The 19,428-nt window shown below is 44.6% G+C and overlaps 1 protein-coding gene across 8 annotated transcripts in view; it reads left to right on the forward strand.

Annotated features, from left to right (window-relative positions):
• The window catches only part of samd11 (sterile alpha motif domain containing 11), a 321,465-nt gene that overhangs the window by 164,209 nt on the left and 137,828 nt on the right, over positions 1-19,428 (forward strand). For 7 of the 8 annotated variants that reach the window (XM_043676142.2, XM_043676144.2, XM_043676143.2 and 4 more), the window contains one exon: positions 17,466-17,555. The exons of the other annotated variant lie outside the window; for it this stretch is intronic. In XM_043676142.2, the coding sequence (XP_043532077.1) occupies positions 17,466-17,555 (90 nt within the window). The remainder of the gene's footprint in view (positions 1-17,465; positions 17,556-19,428) is intronic. 8 annotated transcript variants of the gene reach the window in all.

The raw sequence follows: 19,428 nt of genomic DNA on the forward strand, positions 1-19,428 counted from the left end.
TTCACACCCGGGTGGCTATTTGGGGATCGCCCCCAGTGTTAGATTCTCTCCGGCCCTCTCCTTTCTCTTGGGCTTCCCTCTGGTACCTAATCCCAGAGACTATGGCAGTATGGCATGGCAGACCATTCGCACTGTTGCATGTGACATACCAGGCCAGGGATCACTGGGTGGGGATTCCTCAATAGATAGAGCATTCCTGCAACTAAACCAGCTCAGATCAGTGAGCTTCACAAACCCGAGCCCTGGATCTGGAATCCTCCTGTCTGCATGACTGAACTCCCAAGTGGAGGCATAAGAGGAAGGCAAAGCAGAGTTCTTGAGCACTGACTGGTTGGAGCATTAACACACAATTGAGTTCACAGCAGATGACGCTTAGACAAGAGGGGAAGATCCAATTACTAAAGGTTCTCGTTAATCCAGTAGACTGTCCATTGTAACTCATTCATACATTGTAAATGTTCAATTAATGGAAGGAACATCAATTCATACAGAACCATCGCAAGAAGATTGGGTATATGCCACAAAGAGGAAGAACTATTCCATTTGAGTAAAGTTGAGTTGATCTCAGAATTTCAGACCACAGTTTTGATGAAGCATATCTGCATATCAACATCATGCCAGTGGCATTGAGAGCTGAGGCCCTCAGCCCTAGCCTGTGGCTATGCCCAATGTGCATTCAGTTGGATGGTGGGAAAACATGAGGGAGAGGGTAACCTTAACTTATGACTGACTGGATCAGTTGTAGCCTGTGTCTCAGAGTGACTGTCTTGGAGTTTTCCTCCATTCATTGCAGATGTAATTCATCATCTACAGTGGAATAGTGAGGCTGAATATATTTAGTTACAGACAGTTGGACTCTTGAAGGTTAAACCATGTCCTGTACAGACAGTGAGTATATCTCTGGGAAGAGTTTTGTTTTGCTATTTGTGGTTCATCCACCTGGTGGATCTCTTCCAGTTGATGTTGTGCCGACCTGTGAAACTGGGAATAAGTATCCTCCTGTGAGCTGCTCATGCGCTGGTGCTGAGGTGGCCTCCGGCTTTGGTTAGAGACAAAAAAAAACTGCAGATGCCGGAATCCAAAGTAGACGAACAGGAGGCTGGAAGAACACAGCAAGCCAGGCAGCACCAGGAGGTGGAGAAGTCAATGCTTTGGGTGTAACCCTTCTTCAGGACTAGATATGTGGGTAGGGGGAAGCTACTGATAAAGAGAGGAGGGGATGGGGGGCTGGGGAGAGTAGCAGAATGATGAGGTAGTGATTGGTGAACACAGGTAGTGAGTTTAGTTGTCTGATTTCACAGCTTCAAGAGCAAACATAGCCAAATGGGAATAATCTGGCATTGGTTGGGCAAATGGACTGGCAGGAAGCATGGTTAATGATTGAAAATCCCAAGTAGTCCTTCAGTAAAGCCAAGGAAATTGGAGAGGGTATGAACAGCCATTCCAGACATTGGGATGACGTTTGACAGACTGAACTCTCCTTGCTTCCATCTTTCTGCTCACAGGGAACTGATGAGTGTGTTTGCAACAAACCCAGCTTTAGTTGGAGGTTAAGCCTCTGGGTCTGGTTCACAATCCGTGTGACAAGATTCTTACTTAAGTGTCAAATTGCAGTGAGAGTGTACCTAATGATTTGTTTAGAGGCATCTCGTACTCAGTTGTCAAGATTTGGAGATTAGCAGAGAGAGTCCAATGAGGCAGATGTTTGTTTATTTTCTTGAAAATAGTGGTTTAAATAAATTTGTCTAGACATTTGACCAAATTGCAGGGTGGGAGATTGTGATTCCCAGTGTAGGGTTGTTAACTACTGGAGGAGATTCCATCAATTGCACAACACACAAAAAAAAGGAATTTTAAACAGATTCACTACTTTCATATGAAATTGTCTCATGCTGTGGAACCAAAATATATATATTTTTTTCCCTCCCGAAAAGATCTAAAGAGCCACAGAGTAGATCAAGGTGTTTTTGTTTCAAACACATCTGTCTTAACTTGAGTTGAAGGGATTTCTGTAGATGTCTTTCATCTTAATTGAGAAAGACATGCATACAGGGATGAGCAGTCAGGGCTGCCTAACGTGGTGTGGTAGCAAATCTGAAGGTTTGTGCATTAAGCAAGGATTTAGTGCTCCTGTAATCGGCTGGATCTGTGTCTATAAACAAGCCCAATCCTCTGATCCTGTTTGTCTAATTCTGTCTGCCTCTGTTCTTCACAACAAATTCAGACTGTGGTGATGGGTTCGGGGCGGGGGGAGGGGGGGGGGGGCGGTGTGGGGATGGGGGTGGGGGTGCACAGGGTCATCAATTTCTTTGTGGATTTTCTACATTGAATTTTTTTTGCCTTCAGTTCCCCCGTAAAGTCTGCACTCTCATTCAGTGGGTCAAGGGGTCTGCTCCCATGTGAACACCTCACCAGAATATGACAGGACCATTGAAATGTCCTGATCCAAATTCCCTTCCCTGTATTTGGAGACACATACCTTTTCCCTCGCCGAATTTTTCACACGGGCGTAGCTGAGATTGGAGCTGGATGGAGCAAGGATTCAAACTGTAATTGTACTACTCCATCAATCTGCACATCTGAAGCCATGGCCCGGGTTAATTTTCACTAGAACTTGAGATAACACTTGTGTGTGAGGTGGGTTTTTATCCTTCTCAATCCAGGTGAGAGCCTGGTAGGATGGCTCACCCCTTCAGAGAAGCAGCCAACTTAGCACAGCATCAATTTCAATGATGTGAAGATTGGGTTGGTACAGTCTACCACCACGATCCCACCCCTCCACCTCAACTTTCACTTTCACCATCACCCCCATCTCCACTCTACCCCACACCCACTTCCACCTCAATCCTAATCTTCACCTCCATCTCCACCTCTATCTCCACTTCTATCCACACCCACACCTCCATTCCACCTCAACCCCTACTTCCACTCTCACCTCAACACCCCCACCTCAACCCCAACCTCCACCCTCACCTCAATCCCAAACTCTCCCCACCTCAAATTCACCTCACCTCCCATTTCGACCCCCTTCTCCACCCTCCCCTCAGCCCCACCTTCACCTCCACCCTCCACCCCATTTCCATTTCTGTCTCCATCTCCCACCTTCACCTCTGCCCCCACCACAATTCCACTTCATTCTCAACTTGACCTCTGTCCCTATCTTCACCTCCATCCTGCCCTTACCCTACCTTCATCGCCACCTTCGCCTCCACTTCCCTCTCTACTGCCCAACTGTGTGCCAACCCCCACCACCTCCAGAGTGTCCCATGACATTCAGGGTCCATTCACCAAAGGGAAACAAATTGTGAATTCATTGTCAAAAGCCCACCATCCAAGGACCTGAATCCAGTACACACAATCAACTCAACAAAGCAGGAAGACAATTTGATGAATGTCTGTGAATATGTGAAGAGTTCCTAAATTTCCTAAATTGTAGGTCAGGTGCTCAATGAAGCATTGGTTTGAGATCTGGTCTTTTCTAATGATTTTTAATTATTGAGAATGCTGATTTTTTTTAATTGTAGGAAAGTGAATCATTAATGTTGAACTGTTGAATCAGTAGGATCAGTATGGAGTGATTTCCTGTTTGTGGTCCGACAGGACGCTGTATTGCTTGAATGTCATTCCTGTTATAAAACAGCAATCAGTGTTAATTGTTGGTATTTTGAAGTGTCTGAAATATGGATGCTCTTAAATTGAGTGAAATCTCATTAACATGGATTTCAGCGTTCCACACTTACGGCAGATAACTACATCTGTTGTTCATAATCATGGCTTTTGCTACACTAACAGGGATTGGTGAGATTTGGCCTACAGTGAGGTTAAAGCCTTATGCCAGTATTTCTTAATTGAGTCTCTTTTGATTGTGGAAATGGAATATGAACTAAGCTGCTGAAAATTGGGAGAATAAAATTCTGTGGGGTTTGCTGTGACATGAATTATTTGAGTTCCCAAACTGGGAGGTCTAGGTGTGGGGAAAAGGTTGTCAGAGATAGCTCTGTGTGTGTTTTGGTTGCCATGACACAGGGACCTTGCTGGGTAAGGGCCGCAATTAAATTTGAGAGGGCAGTATTACAACTAACCCGGGCATCGGCAACAAACAAACAAAATGAAAACCCTCGCCATAGTTACAGCCTCAGGGGTTGGATCGCCTGTGAATTGACAGCTAGCCCCGTCTGGACAGCAGACTGAGCTCGAGCATTTGTGGTTTATAATCTGAGCCGTGTGCAGGCTGCAATGTGCTGTTCTCTCAGATTGTATCTAATCAGGGCTGGGAGGGGAAGGCTCAGGGGCTTTTCATCCTTGTCCAGAAGCAATAGTGCATCTGTGCAGATTAATGCACGTTTAATGAGAGAATCCTAATCACTTGATGCTGCTGGATCTAAATAGGCAGAGATTGGAAACACTGAGTGTGTGTGTGTGTTTCAGTGGCAAGGGGGAGGGGACTCACATTGTGTTTGTGTGGGAGTGTGGGGGAGTGTGAGAGAGTGTCTGTGTGTGGGGGTGTGAGAGAGAGTGTCTGTGTGTGGGGGGAGTTGTGAATGTGTGTGTGTGGGTGGGGTGAGAGTGTCTGTGTGTTGGGGGATGTGTATGTGGGGGGAGTGTGAGGGGTGTGTGTGAGAGTGTCTGTTTGTGTGTGTGGGAGGTGTGGGAGTGTCTGTGTAGGGGTGTGTGAGATAGTGTCTGTGTGTGGGGGTATGTGTGTGGTGGGGGGAGTGTGGGAGTGAGTGTCTGTGTGAGAGGTGTGTGTGTGAGTGTCTATGTGTGGGGGGGAGTGTATGTGTGGGGGAAGTGTGGGAGTGTGAGTGTCTGTGTGTGAGAGAGTGTCTGTGAGGGGGGGGGGAGTGTGGAAGTGTGAGTATATGTGTGGGGGTGAGAGATTGTGTGAGGGGAGTGTGTAAGACTGTGTGTGTGTGTGTGTGTGTGGGGGGGGGGGGGGGGGGGTGGGGGGGGGGTGGTGTGTATGTGGGAAGTGTGTGTGTGTCTGTGTTGGTGTGTGTGCGTGTGCGTGTTTCAATGTATTCCCAATGAAGGGGAGGGGGGGGGGATGTCAGTGTGTGTTTCAATGAAAAGGTCCACCTGCATTTGTGATATCTAGTTTCTTCTTGCCCTGCTCCTTATTGATATTATTGATGAAGCCTCTGTCAGTGTCTTTATCTAGAGTCGCCGTGCAGTCTTGTGTTCTCCACTCCCTTTTTGTTTGAAGACCCCTCCCCTTGTGCTGTAGGAGAGAGAAGGAAACACACAAACACACACACCCCTGAGACCATTACAACAAGCTCCTATCTCCCTGAGGAAGCCTGGAACCAATCAATGGCAGCCTTCCAAGCCAGCAGGACTGGGCAAACATTAGATCAATAAGTTATTAGCACCATTCTGTCAGTGGTAATGTTGAGATTGATCACAAGGAGGACTTCTGCATGCTACCCCGCACATCCCCAGTCTGATAAAGATGACAGATTAAGGGACTCAGGGAAGGGAATTAAGGAGTCTGGCTGTCAAAGCTGTCACTAGCTGGACATTAGTGCTGATTTTCTCTCTCTCACACTCTGTCTCCAAGCTGGGGTGGGTTGAGCAAATGCAAGCAGATTTTTTTTCAAATGGTGTTAAGGGTGAGCTATTACCAGGGCAGAGATTAACCCACCCACTCACCCGCTGTGTTTGTAATCTGGTCATGTGCTCATCAGGAGAAGACCTGGTGTGTGTAAAGGATGGGCTGGCGAAGGTTGCAATCTTTAAAATTATTCCTTGTGCGTTTCATTTTTTTTAAAACAAACACAATATATTCCTTGTGCATCTTCCAACGACAGCAGTGAATATTTATCAACCTGAGAAGTGACCAATGGAGGGTGATTTTACACCATGGTCTGGCACCCCAGTTAACACTATGTCTCAGTGACTCTCAGTTTAGTATTTCCATCTCATTCGGGAGCAGATTTTGTTCAGGAGAGAAAATGCGATGCAAAACTAAAGGTCCCCGAAATATTTCAGACCTGGGGCCAGGGACCAGACTTTCAAAACAAAAAATATGTGCCGCCTTCTTGATAGGAAAGCCCTGTGCACATAAAAGGGGCAGAATCCCACAGTGATCAGACTTGTGCAGGCCAGGTGGGTTAACCATGGGAAATGCAGGGTAATAGGGATAGGGTAGGGGAATGTGTGGAATGCTCATTAGAGGGTCAGAATGGACTTCATACGTTGAATAGCCTGCTACCACACTCTAAGGATTCTGTTATAAGAGAGATTAGATCAGTTGGGACTGTATTTCTTGGAGTTTAGAAGGAGAGGGTGGAGGTGGAGTGGATTTCATAGAAACCTATAAAATTCCAACAGGACAAACAGGGTAGATGCAGAAAGGATTTTCCCAATGACCAGCAAATTCAGGACCAGGAATCGCAAGCTCAGGGTATGGGATAGGTCATTTAGGACTGAGACGAGGAGAAATGTCTTCACCCAGAGAGTGGTGAGCCTGGGGAATTCTCTGTCACAGAAAGTGGTCGAGGTCAAAACATTGCTTTCATGAAGGAGGTGGATACAGTTCTTCGGGCTAAAGGGATCAAAGGGTATGGGGGAAGAAAATGGGAACAGGAATGAATGATCAGAGTTGGACCACCAGCCATGATCATAATGAATAGTGAAGCGGCCCTGGCCTACTCCTCCAATTTTCTACATTTCCATGTACGGGGTTATAGTGAAGGGTTGGGTAAAACGCATTGAATTCTTAGATCAGCCATGATCATGTTAAATGTTGGGGTAGATTTGATAGGCTGAATGGCCTGGCTCCTGTTTCTAATCCTAATTCCCATTTACAGTTTGGGTACAGCACAGATTTGGCCCATCATGTTCATTCTGGCTCTCTGCAACAGCACCCATCTTGTCCCTCTCCCCCGTCCCTTCCTCCTCTTTCAGGCACACGAGAGGATAGGACGTCACTTCCAGCCCTACCTTTGTATATTCACCCATGGATATGTAACAAGTTCCCTTTATTGGCATTTAATGGCACTTATACACAGATATAAACTGATCCATCTTTACAATAAGTGAGACTGTATTCTGAAATATCCATACAAGTGGATGTGATGTGGGGAATGCTTAAGGAGCTCAACAGCACCAAAAACAAAGCAGCCCACTCACATTGACACTACGACCACTGCCTTCTGTTACTCCTTTCATCACTGATGCCCAACAGGAGTAAGTGGTATGTGCCACCTCAGGAATGCATGGCAGTAACTAACCTAGACTCTTCTGACGGCACCTTCCAAACCTATGACCTTTTCAACCTAGAAGGATAAGTGCAGCAGATGGATGGGAACACTGTCACCTGAAAGTTCCCCTCCAAGCCACTCGCCATCCTGACTTGGAAACGTATCAACACTCCTTCGGTGTCGCTCGGTCAACACTCTGGAATTCCCTCCCTAAGGTCATTGTGGGTCAACCTACAGCACATGGACTGCAACAATTCAAGATGGCAGCTAATCACAACCTTCTCCAGAGCAATTAAAGATGTGTAACAAATGCTGTTCCAGCCAGCGAGGCCCACATTCCACGATAGAATAAAATAAAACTCACCCAGCGATTCCAGTTTCCATGGAATTTCCTCTGACCTGAGCCTCAGCAACTGGATTGGGATATTGATTCTGGTTTGGCACATCCCTGGACCTTTCCCCAAGTTACCTGTGAACTCTGACCCCACCCAGGTAAACTCCATCTTTAATTTTTAACATGAGTATCGTTGGCAAGGCCAGCATTTGTTGCTTCTGCCTGATTACCTTTGATGATGCTGGTGAGCTTCCTTCATCATTTAATGTTTTCACAAACTAATCAACAGAGGTGTTCAAAACAAATTTGTGTCAAAAGTGCTCCCTTTTCTGCATTCCCCGTGATCTTTTTTCTCATGAGATTTTGATCACATCATGTTCTACAAATGAGTTTTAAATTTCTTGAAGACTCCTAAGACAATCTACAAGAGTTAAGCTACTCTTCCTCCAAATCCAGGTGCTAGATCCACTTAAATTGCAAATTGAAGTCCCAAAACACATTTCCTCTTTCTCTTCCGTTCTCTGCCCAAAGATAAATCCTTGGCGAATATTCATCAAATTGGGTCTAGAATAGGCTTCAGGCCTGTTCCACCATTCAGTGAGATCATGGCTGATCTGTGACCTAACTCCATCTATCTGCCTTTGGCTCAGATCACTTAATAATTTAGTTTAACAAAATTTCATTTACCTCAGATTTAAAACTAACAACTGATCTAGCATCAGCTGCCAAGGGTGGCATGGAGCTCAGTAGTTAACACTGCTACCTCACCATGCCAGGAACCCAGGTTCAATTCCCACCTTGGGTGACTGTCTGTGTGGAGTTTGCGCATTCTCTCTGTGTCTGTGTGACTTTCCTCCAGGTGCTCTGGTTTCCTCCCAGACTCCAAAGATATGCAGGCCAGGTGAATTGGCCATAGTGTTAGTTGCATTAGTCATGGGTAAATATAGGGTAAGGAAATGGGTCTGGTGGGTTACTCTTCAGAGGGTTGATGTGGACTTGTTGGGCTGAAGGTCCTGTTTCCATACTGTAGGAAATCTAATCTAATTTGTGGAAGAGAATTCCAAGCCTCTCCCACCCTTTGTGTGTAGAACATCATGATTTATTTCCCATGAATAAGGTGATGAGGCAGGCCCCAAAATTATCTTTGCTACAACAGGGATCAAATCCTGTAATATTGGCTTAATTTCAGTCCAGCTAACTGTTCCCCCTATTTCACACCCCAATAATGTACTTTGGAACCCAGTTTCATTTGCCAGACAGGACTGACTGCAGTGTCAGATTGAGGATCTGCATGAGGACTGAGCAGATTTCTGGATTAGAGTGATGTGGAAAAGCATAGCAGGTCAGGCAGCATCTGAGGAGCAGGAAAATCGACGTTTTGGGAAAAAGCCTTACATTCCTGATGAAGGGCTTTTGCCCGAAACATCAATTTTCGGATGCTGCCTGACCTGCTGTGCTTTTCCAGCACTACTCTAATCTAGATCTGATTTCCAGCATCTGCAGTCCTCTCTTTTGCCTGAGCAGACTTCTGTCAATCCAAGCTCTACTCTTCCACTGAAGAAACTAAATGGAGTTGATTACCTGGGAGCAGAAACACGGTTACACAGACACAAAGTTGAATTTTTTTCACTTTTTGTGGTCTCTAGGACTGCCATGCCAATGAGGGCTTCAACCCATTGGCACCTTCTTCTTGTGCTGGGTAAATTTGGTATTTCCTTACTGTGTTTGGTTTCTGGCTTCCCGGTCCTGGTGAGTGCAAGACGAAGATGTTGTGTCTGTTTTTAGCAATGTTTTAAATAGAAATGTGTTCATACCATAGGAAGAAACTTCAAGGAATTCAGTAAGTGACACATTATGCAAGTTCTTTTTTTGTCTTTAGTCTAAACTCATGCTGGTAAATCATTAATGACTAATTAATGAATGTGTTCTCATTCATTATCATTTAATTAGTACCCCAGGGTAATTAGTAAGGGAAATGGGTCCAGTTCCAGAAATTGCTGCCAGTTCAAAGGTACCGTGGCTGATAAGTGTAATAGTGTCATCATTGCAATATTCTTAATCTTATTTTAATGTCAGTTTGGCAAAAATTAACCACACTCTGTTTTTAAAATCCTGTCAAGCCTTCCCACCAGCTTTTGAGCCCGTCTCAACGAGAATGGAGAAGGCTGATCCTGGGGACAAGTATTATAAACTTCCCTGGGTGGCTCAGTGAGTGGGTACACACAGTGCTGAGTCAGGAAGATGCTAGGTTTTGATCCCAGGCCTGTGTTGAGTTAAAAGCAGAGAATGCTGGAAATACTCAGCAGTCAGCCAATATCTGTGGCAAGAGAAATGGAGTTTACAAGTTCGCTGAGAATTACAGTAATACCCAATTTAAGATTTTTGGTCAGAACTTGCCAGCAGTTACCTGTAGGTAGACAAGCAGAAGACTGGAAGAACACAGTGGGCCAGGCAGCATTAGGAGGTGGGGAAGTCAACATTTCGGGTGTAAACCTCTGCAGAACTTGAGTTACTTATACCCATACACAGGGACTTGTTCCTCGACAGAAAAATTAGGCAATGTGCCTTTTTTGAATTAAACCAAAGTGTGGTGGGGGAAGGCAGTATTGCCTGATGTCACAGCCGTAGAATCATAGGGATGTACAGCATAGAAACAGACCCTTTGGTCCAACGCACCCGTGCTGTCCAGATATCCTAAGTTAATCTGGTCACATTTGGCAGCACTTGGCCCAAATCCCTCTCAACCCTTTCTATTCATATACCCATCCAGATGCCGTTTAAATGTTGTAATTGTACCAGCTTCTACCACTTCCTCTGGCAGCTTATTCCATACATGTACCACCCTCTGTGTGAAAACATTGCCCCTTAGGTCCCTTTCAAATTTTTTCCCTCTCATCCTAAACCTATGCCGTCTAATTCTGGACTCCCCCACCCCAGGGAAAAGACCTTGCCTATTTATCCTAACCATGCCCCTCATGATTTTATAAACCTCTGCAAGGTTACCCTTCACCCTTCAGCCTCCAGGGAAAACAGCCCCAGCTTATTCAGCCTCTCCCAATAGCTCAAACCCTCCAACCCTGGCAGCATTCTTGTAAATCTTTTCTGAACCCCCTCTCATATTCTTAATGGCACTACTGTGAAATTCAGCACCATTTTCTAAAGCAGAATAAATCTTTTTAAAATGGATAAATACCTGAAGGGAAAATATATGGGGAAAGGGTGGAGCAATGTGGGAGAGGACCAGCATAAATATGTTGGGTCAAATGGCTTTTTTCTGTGCCACACAGATTCTGTGATTTTTTTTCAAATTGTTGCCCCCTTTGAGATTTGGCATTCTTGCAATCTGTCCTGATGAGTGTATAATTAGGAAGCTTTGACAGCATCTCTCTTACTTTCAGCAACACTAGAGTCAGTGTCTGAAGCCAGGGAGCCATCATCAGATATTCAGATGAAGTGTCATTGACCTGAAACGCTAACCCTAAACACTTTTCACAGATGCTGCCTGACCTGCTCAGTATTTCCAGCATTTTCTGTTGTTATGTTCAGATTCCGAACATTCTGCCATATTATTTGTGCTTCTGCACTGAGTTGCCATGGAAACATTCACTTGAGATCATTGTGGTGACCAGCAACTCCCATATACTGCAGTTGCAATACATCACTTGACCTGCTATCTCAACAGTATTTTATTTAATTGATCGATTAATCACTTTAGTGTCCCTGCTCATTACCCTTTTATTGTAATAATTATTGTTTTAATTTTGCCTGATATTTACTCCTGCAAGTCACCTTGGTATACTTTAGTACATTAGGGGTCACTTTGGGAAAGTCCTGGTTGCTCCCATCAACAATAGCAACAAGCAATAAAATCAGCTCCCGTTCCCACTCTTTGCTGGGAAACCTGTAGAGATTGAATCCCTACCTGTAGAGATTGACCCACCGAAGACACTCCCACCCAGACCCTGCATTTACCACGGCTAACCCACACATCCCCAGACACTGGGCAATTTAGCACAGCCAATTCCCCCCAACCTATGCATCTTTGGACTGTGGGAGGAAATCAGGACACCTAGGGGAAACCCACACAGATATAGGGAGAATGTGCAAAGGCCATACAGACTGTTGCCCAAGGGTGGAATCGAACCCAGGTCCCTGGCGCTGTGAGGCAGCTTTGCTAACCACTGAGCCGCCATGCATCAGCTTATAGATGCATGTGGTTTTGCAGCCTGCGGAGGTTTACTGCTGCGTCCCCATATGTGAGGTTCCGGAGGGTAGCTGGCAACTAATGGACTTCAGGGAGAAATGGGATTCTTAGGAATTGAATGAAAAAAAAAGCTATTATTATTCTGCTAAACTGGCTTCTGGCAGAATCCATCGAAAATAAAAGTTGTATCACACTTGTGCACCAAGGCCCAAGTGGCTTGCAATGTGCTGAACTACCCGAGTGATATAATGGCAGTGCTATATCATCATAACAGGATCTATCAACCTAATTCCCTGCAGTGCATCTCATAATATGGAGTCCACCACTCCTTCTGCAGCCCCTGTTAAAATAGCTCCCTGAGCTGAGTGACTAAAAGCCTACTTGTTAAACTCTTGACAACTAATGGGGCCCTTATTAAAAACATAATTTACAAAATGCTCAAACTACAGATGATGCTTTTAAGTTTTACTGCAGATTTATTTATACTGCTCGGGTACTGTAAAAGGGAGCTCTCTCCACTTGTGACATCGGACATCGACTGCTCACTGTCCCTAGTATTCTGTTTTGACACAATTTAGTTCAGCTTCTGAGCTCACAGTGTGGAATAGTTCATTGGGAGAAATACCATGAAATTTGAAATGAAATTTTCTGCCGGTTTTGCCACTTTTGTTACTTGACGTTAGAGCATCCGTAAGGGAGTACTGCAAAACAGCGAGGAGCATCTTCTTCAATCAGCCTGTAATGTTTCCGTTAGTATGACAATGATCTCACACTCCCTATCCTGACTCCACGTGAATTTTGAAAGAATGGTTAACAACAGAAATGCCCTGGTCTTGGATGTTGATCTTGTATCTGCCGACATCCAAGGTTTGGGAATAGAAATTAAAAACAGTACAAAGAACTAAAAGGAACATGATGAAAAGACACAGGGGAGGTGATGGCCGGATGGTATTATTGATGGCCTGTTCAATCCAGAGACCCAAGTAATGTTCTGGGTACTTGGTTTCAAAGCTGACCACGGCAAATGTGGAATTTGAATTCAGTAAAAAATAATTGAATTTCAAATGTTGGAAAAAATCCATCTGGTTCACTAATGTCCCTTGGGGAAGGAAACTGCCATCCTGACTGGTCTGGCCTACAAGTGACTCTAGACCCACAACAATGTAGCTGACTCTTAACTATTCTCTGGGCAATTAGAGATGGGCAATAAATGCTGGCTCAGCCAGTGACGTCCTCATCCCATTCATGAATTTTTAAAATTTTTTACGCACTTACAGAAGGATCTAGGATATTAATGTTACAACTAACTGAGCACTGTGATGGTCACATGGAAATCATTTCCTCTGATTAATTTCAGTGAACAATTTCTAACTTGGTTCCACTGTAAGTTGTAAAAACTTTGCTGCTATTTTCTTGGAATGTGGTAGAAAATTAATCCCAGAGTATAATTGCACCCTCAAGCTGATTTCTTTCTTTCCCCTTTTATTCTTTCCATGTCCTTAATACATAGTTTTTTGCAAAAAGCAAAAAATCGTTAGAATCACAAACCTGATACATGTGATGGGCACCAATGAAACAAGAAAGGGTTACCACTCTGTCTCATGTACATCGAGAGTCACTCACTATCCTGCACACATTCCCAACCTAACGCTGTTGGAAGAATGCCCTCAGTTGTTTTTGATTATACTAACACCTCCTTAGGATAGATACACTGTCACTAATCCCGCTTGTTAATACCAGCATAGGGACTTACCGATACTAAGTGGTGAAAGATGACTATGTAGAAGTGTCAGCAGAAAAGGCATGTTCTTGAGTAATAAGAAATGTTTATGACTGACAATAATAGCAAGTTAAAGTAGAGTGTCCCCAAGAGATACCAAACTACCTTTAATTATGTCACTTACAACATTTGAGGCAAGGCTAACGGAACTGGAACAGCCAAGACAAGCAGCTAAAACTGGAAAATCGATGTTTCGGGCAAAAGACTGCCTATTCCTGATGAAGGGCTTTTGCCTGAAATGTTGATTTTCCAGCTCCTCGGATGCTTCCTGACCTGCTGTGCTTTCCCAGCACCACTCTGATCTAGACTCTGGTTTCCAGCATCTGCAGTCCTTGTTTTTACCTAGGCAGCTAAAACTGACCAGCTCTTCCCAGAGAGCGTCACACCGACACTGGTGTGTGAAGTTGGACAAAGTTTCGAGGTAACTCTCTTACACTAACTGTCTTATAAAGCAAACCCTAACTTTAAGTTAGTAACAGCCCAACCATTGACATTTTCTTCCCATTGTGAATTCAGTGCCAACTATTGCAGTTGTGAATATTTACATAGGGTGGCACGGTGGCTCAGTGGTTAGCACTGCTGCCTCACAGCACCAGGGACTCGGGTTGGATTCCAGCCTCGGGTGACTTGTGTGGAGTTTGCACATTCTCCCCGATCTGCAAGGGTTTCCTCCGGGTGCTCCGGTTTCCTCCCTCAATCCAAAGGTATGCAGGTTAGGGTGAATTAGCCAAAGCTAATTGCTTGGGGATGTGGAGATTAGGTACATTAGTCAGGGGAAATGTAGAGTAAGATGGGAATGGGTTTGGGTGGGATACTCTTCGGAGGGTCAGTGTGTACTTGTTGGGCCAAATGGCCTGTTTCCACACTGTAGGGATTCTGTGGAGAAAGTGAGGAATGTGGATGAAGAGCCTGTGCTTGAAACATTGACTCTCCTGCTCCTCGGGTGCTGCATGACCGGCTGTGCTTTTCTAGCACCGTGCTTTTCAACTCTGTAGTGATTCTATGATTTACCATGTGTGGCATAAACTATCTGTAGATTAGCTTTCTGAATAAAATAAAGGGAGCCAATAATAACAGTTCTGGACTGTTGAGGGGAGTCTCGTGGCTGTTGGAGCTGAGGTGAGATTTGTCCAAACCCCTCTCTGTTTAGGGTCCATTTAACCATCAGAGGGTGGAGTCATTACTTTCTGTCAATACTTAACCCTCAAACAGGGTGAAAGAATATGGCCCTTTGCTAGGAGAATGAATTTCTGTACAGGGCACATAAAAGAGTAGAGTAACTGAAATAAAAACACTAAAATAAAACAAAGCAGTGTGGATGGGGAAATCCAAAACAAAAACTGAAATTGTTGGAGAAACTCAGCAGGACTGGCAGCATCCTGTGGAGAGAAAGCCTCACAGCTGACTTTCTCCAGCAATTTTAGTTTTAATTAATAAAAAAAAGGTTCACGCCACTAGTAAAGATTTGTTCAAAATACTGATTTACAGGCATGTCCAACATTCATATGAATATATTGCTCCTAAGCGTTCTCATTTAACATCAAATCTCTGCGGCCCAGTATGAATTTCAAATTTCAGTCAGCGTGTGGTGGACAATTTACCACAACTTCTGGTAACTATCTGGTTACTTTTGGTAACTATCAATTAAAGTTAGTATTCTGAGAAATGAAGATGCAGGAGACTTTGATTAGGATACTTTCCTTTCTGTCATTCCATGGCAGTATTTAAAGGTTTAAAAGTCACCACAGTATCAACCTTTTCCATAATTAGCAGCTTTCTCAAAGAGATTGTCATGAGGATGAGGAAGAATTTTTTTTTTCCCTGTGCACATTTTCTTAAACATTTGAGTGTGAAGTGCTGCTCAGATGTGAAATTTTATTTGAAGACTTTTTCTGTTCTTGAAAGCTGTCTATTAATTTTCCAAATTGTCAGAAAAAACACATAACTAAATTGACCCTGACTATGTGGCTTTTAGTGATGTTACATCCATTTTCTTGCCACTTTGCTAATCTTATATTTCAAATCATATTAAATTGCATTGTCCCTTCTTCTGTATATTGCTGCCATCATTTAGTCTTGAAATTCTGTTGTGTAAATGTTAATTGTGTTTTCCTTCAGAAATAATTACTCTGTCGTTTTTAAAGGTTACTACTAGGTGCTTGGGCTTTTAAATCTCTCTGTTTGACATGGGTAGTGGAGAGAGGGAATATATAGTTTGCATTTAAACTCATTGTCCTTGACATTGACATGCACACACAAATAAAAACACACAAACAATTGTCCTTGCCTCTCTGGTAAGATTTTATACATTTGTAAGTTTACGTTGAATTTCATGGTTTATGGCGGGATTAGAATTGTTGCTTCTTTGACTTCATGCAGGTAGTTGGTTTCCTCTGGGTGCTCCGGTTTCCTCCTACAGTCCAAAGATGTGCAGGTTAGGTAGGTTGGCCATGCTCAATCACTCATAGTGTCCAGGGATGTGCAGTTGGATGAGCCATGGGTTACAGACATAGAGTAGAAGGGTGAGTCTGGGTGGGATGCTCTTTGGAGGGTCAGTGTAGACTCGAAGGGCTGAGTGGCCATCTTCCACACTGCAGGGGTCCTATGATTCCATGAAAGACAGTGAACCTCAGCAGGCTGTATGGCCATTTGTGGCACCAGGGTTAGGCTCGAACCTGTTTCTGCCCACATTTCCAAGCTAATGCACTCTCCAGCAAAGGTTAATAGATTGAAAGTAGGAGTGAGAATCCAGGCAGATTTATTTCTGCCCCTTCCACCACCCTCACCCTCCCGTAATCTAAGGGAGCTCGAGGACAATTACATTGCTGCCTCCTGAGCTGCTCGGGGCTAAGTCAGCACAAGCTGGGGATAGAGTCTGGCTGTGCTTTTTCTTTCCCAGTGATTGTAACACTTAACTTTGAAGGCGAGCAAGAAGGGCTGGTGTGGGTTTAATAAGTGATCTGCAGCATTCTGAATTCATCAGTCAGAAGGAATGAATGTTGCTGCATGTGTCTGTCTCCTCAGTTTGGTTAATAAGCACCTGACAGCTGAAAATTTGTTGTTTGAAATGCACACACTGCTGCTTCCTGTTCGTATGCAGCATCATGCTTTCAGTCTCACCAACGATATTAGGAACATATTGATTTTAAATCTGTTCAGTGTACGCTGTAATTGTATATTAGAAGCTGGCGTCGGTGTTAAGAGAGAGAGAGTGCCACGGATGTAAGGATTATCCATTGCCACATAGTCCAGCAGGAGGAAAGTGAGAATCTAAGGGGAACAAGAGGGTGGAACTAAAATAATGGGACTCACAAGAGGTTTAGAACCAGGAGAGAAGACCTAAGCAGGCTGAGAGAGGGGGAAAGGCAGCAGATTAGAGGAAGGAAATAAGTAAGGAGGATTCTGAAAACAATCTTGAGAAGGCATGGGTAAAATTTGCAGCTTGATTTATGCAGATGCGGGGCAATTTGTGGCGAGTGGTGTCCACGTTCTGCTCGAATGTTGTTCAGCCTGATGCGAAGTATTTTGTTCTGACAAAATAGCAAACAAGGTCAGTTTATTTTTAACGTGTGCGCTTCAGCTACTCTCTGCCTCAATTGATTTAGAGATCTCTGGTGCTTAGACACAGGGATTAATTAGCTCAGGAAAGGAAAAAGGAGAAGTGAGTGGGGATGGGGTGGTGGGGGGGGGGGGGGGGCGGGAGGGGGGGGCGGGGGGAAGAGTTGGAAATCCAAAATTTACAGCGGAAGGAAAATTATGGTGCAGTGAAGGAGAAGTAAAAAAAAAGCAACAAGACTTTGTCATAAATTTTTGCAGTATTGATGCATAAACAACGCAAGGCAACAAAGTCCATAGTGTAATGATGTACAGGTGGTCTTTGATAAAGTATAATGACCATTCTTTGCTCTCTTCTCTCCCACCTCCCCCCAACCCACGCAACAGATGAAATTTTAGGAAAGCGAAGAGTATGTTCACCAAACAACAATAGTGATTGTCCAGAAACCAAGAGGCAAAGAAGTGAATCACCAAAGGGTAGGTTTATAACTTTCTGAAATGGGTTATAGCTAAGCTGCAGAGGGTGGGTTAGTTCAGTTGGCTGTTTTCTTTTAATTTCAAAAATCTACTTTATTCACAAAGAAAATCTTGATAGAACACACATCGTCCCTAAAGCCGTTTGGTTCTGTGCAGTAGCATATGAAGGAATAAATAGATGTTGGAATTTGTCTCTATCCAACAAACAAACCCAAGGTAAACATGAAAGAACTGCTGGAAATCAGAAACAAAAACAGAAATTGCTGGAAACACTCAGCAGGTCTGACAGCATCTGTGTGGAAAAATCAGAGTTAATGTTTTGGGTCTAGAGACTCTTCCTCAGAACAGTTAAACCAAGGGTATTTCTTACTTGTGCAATAATATATTTACCTATATTTGAGGCATTGGCAGAGTCTGATAACTGAATGGATCCTGATTTAACATCCTGAAGAAGGGTTGCATCCGAAACTTCAAACTTCTCCAGCTGCTGATGCTGCCTGACCTGGTGAGTTCTTCCAACCTCCTGCCTGTCTAAGGAGACAATAGGGTCTGCAGACACTGGAGATCAGAGTTGAGAGTGTGTTGCTGGAAAAGCCCAGCAGATCAGGCAGCATCCGAGGAGCAGGAAAATTGACGTTTTGGGCTGGAGCTCTTAATCAGGAATGAGCCTGGGAGCCTTGGGTGTGGAAAGGTAAATGGGAGGGGGTAGGGCTGGGGAGAAGGTAGCTGAGAGTGCAATAGGTGGATGGAGGTGGGGGTAAAGGTGATAGGTCAGAGGGGAGTGTGGAGTGGATAGGTGTGAAGGAAGATTGACAGGTAGGACAAGTCATGAGGACGGTGCTGAGCTGGAATGTTGGAACTGGGGTAAGGTGGGGAGACGGGAAATGAGGAAACTGGTGAAGTCCAAATTGATGCAGAAGATAAGGCGTTCTTCCTCCAGGCGTCGGGTGGTGATGGAGGAGGCCCAGGACCAACATGTTCTCGGCAGAGTGGGAGGGGGAGTTGAAATGTTCGGCCATGGGGCGGGGGGGGGGGGGGGGGGGGTTGATTAGTGCGGGTGTCCTGAAGATGTTCTCTGAAGTGCTCTGTGAGAAGGTGTCCAGTCTCCCCAGTGTAGAGGAGATTACATCGGGAGCAGTGGATACAATAAATAACATGGGTGAAAGTGCGGGTGAAACTTTGATCGATGTGGAAGGCCCCTTTGGGACCTTGCACGGTGGTAAGGGGGAAGGTGTAGGTGCAGGTTTTGCAATTCCTGCGGTGGCAGGGGAAGGTGGCTTGTTAGGGGGCGTATACCTGACCAGGTAGACTCCCCATTTAACTTCAGCAGAAAGACCTCAGACAATGGTCTTTCCCCACTGGGCCTTGGTGACAGCTGTCCTGAGCTTTAGTTCATCCCTCAGCACGTAGTCCTGGACCTTGGGATGTGTCAGTTTGCAAAACTCAGCCAGGGTCAATTCCTTGCTCTGCAAGACCAACTAGTTTTGGTCTGACCAAAGAACATTTTTCACCGTGTTGATGGCCATCCACAGGCTTGCAATGCCAACAGCATGGATTCAATTCCCACACTGGCTGAGGTTACCATGAAGCTTCTGCCTTCTCAACCTCACCTGAGGTGTGGTGACCCTCAGGGTTAAACCACCACCAGTTGTCAAGAGTAGGACTATGGTGACTTTACCTTTATAGATAAGCACAATTACTGCCTCCTGCATTTTTATTGTGGTAACCTTGTTCTAAGTAATTTGTGTTCCCGTTCCATGCAAATGCCTCCTATCCTGCTTGTCACCTGCTGAAGTTTAATTGGCCAGCCCACTGCTAGGCTTCAGGAGGGGCTGATGCTGACCCCTCCCACTTGTAAGAAAACTGCCTGGAA

This window comes from Chiloscyllium plagiosum, unplaced genomic scaffold (genome assembly GCF_037043375.1).
Source record: "Chiloscyllium plagiosum isolate Xiang-an unplaced genomic scaffold, Cpla_swu_hap1 HiC_scaffold_37, whole genome shotgun sequence".
In the NCBI taxonomy this organism is placed as follows: Eukaryota; Metazoa; Chordata; class Chondrichthyes; order Orectolobiformes; family Hemiscylliidae; genus Chiloscyllium; species Chiloscyllium plagiosum.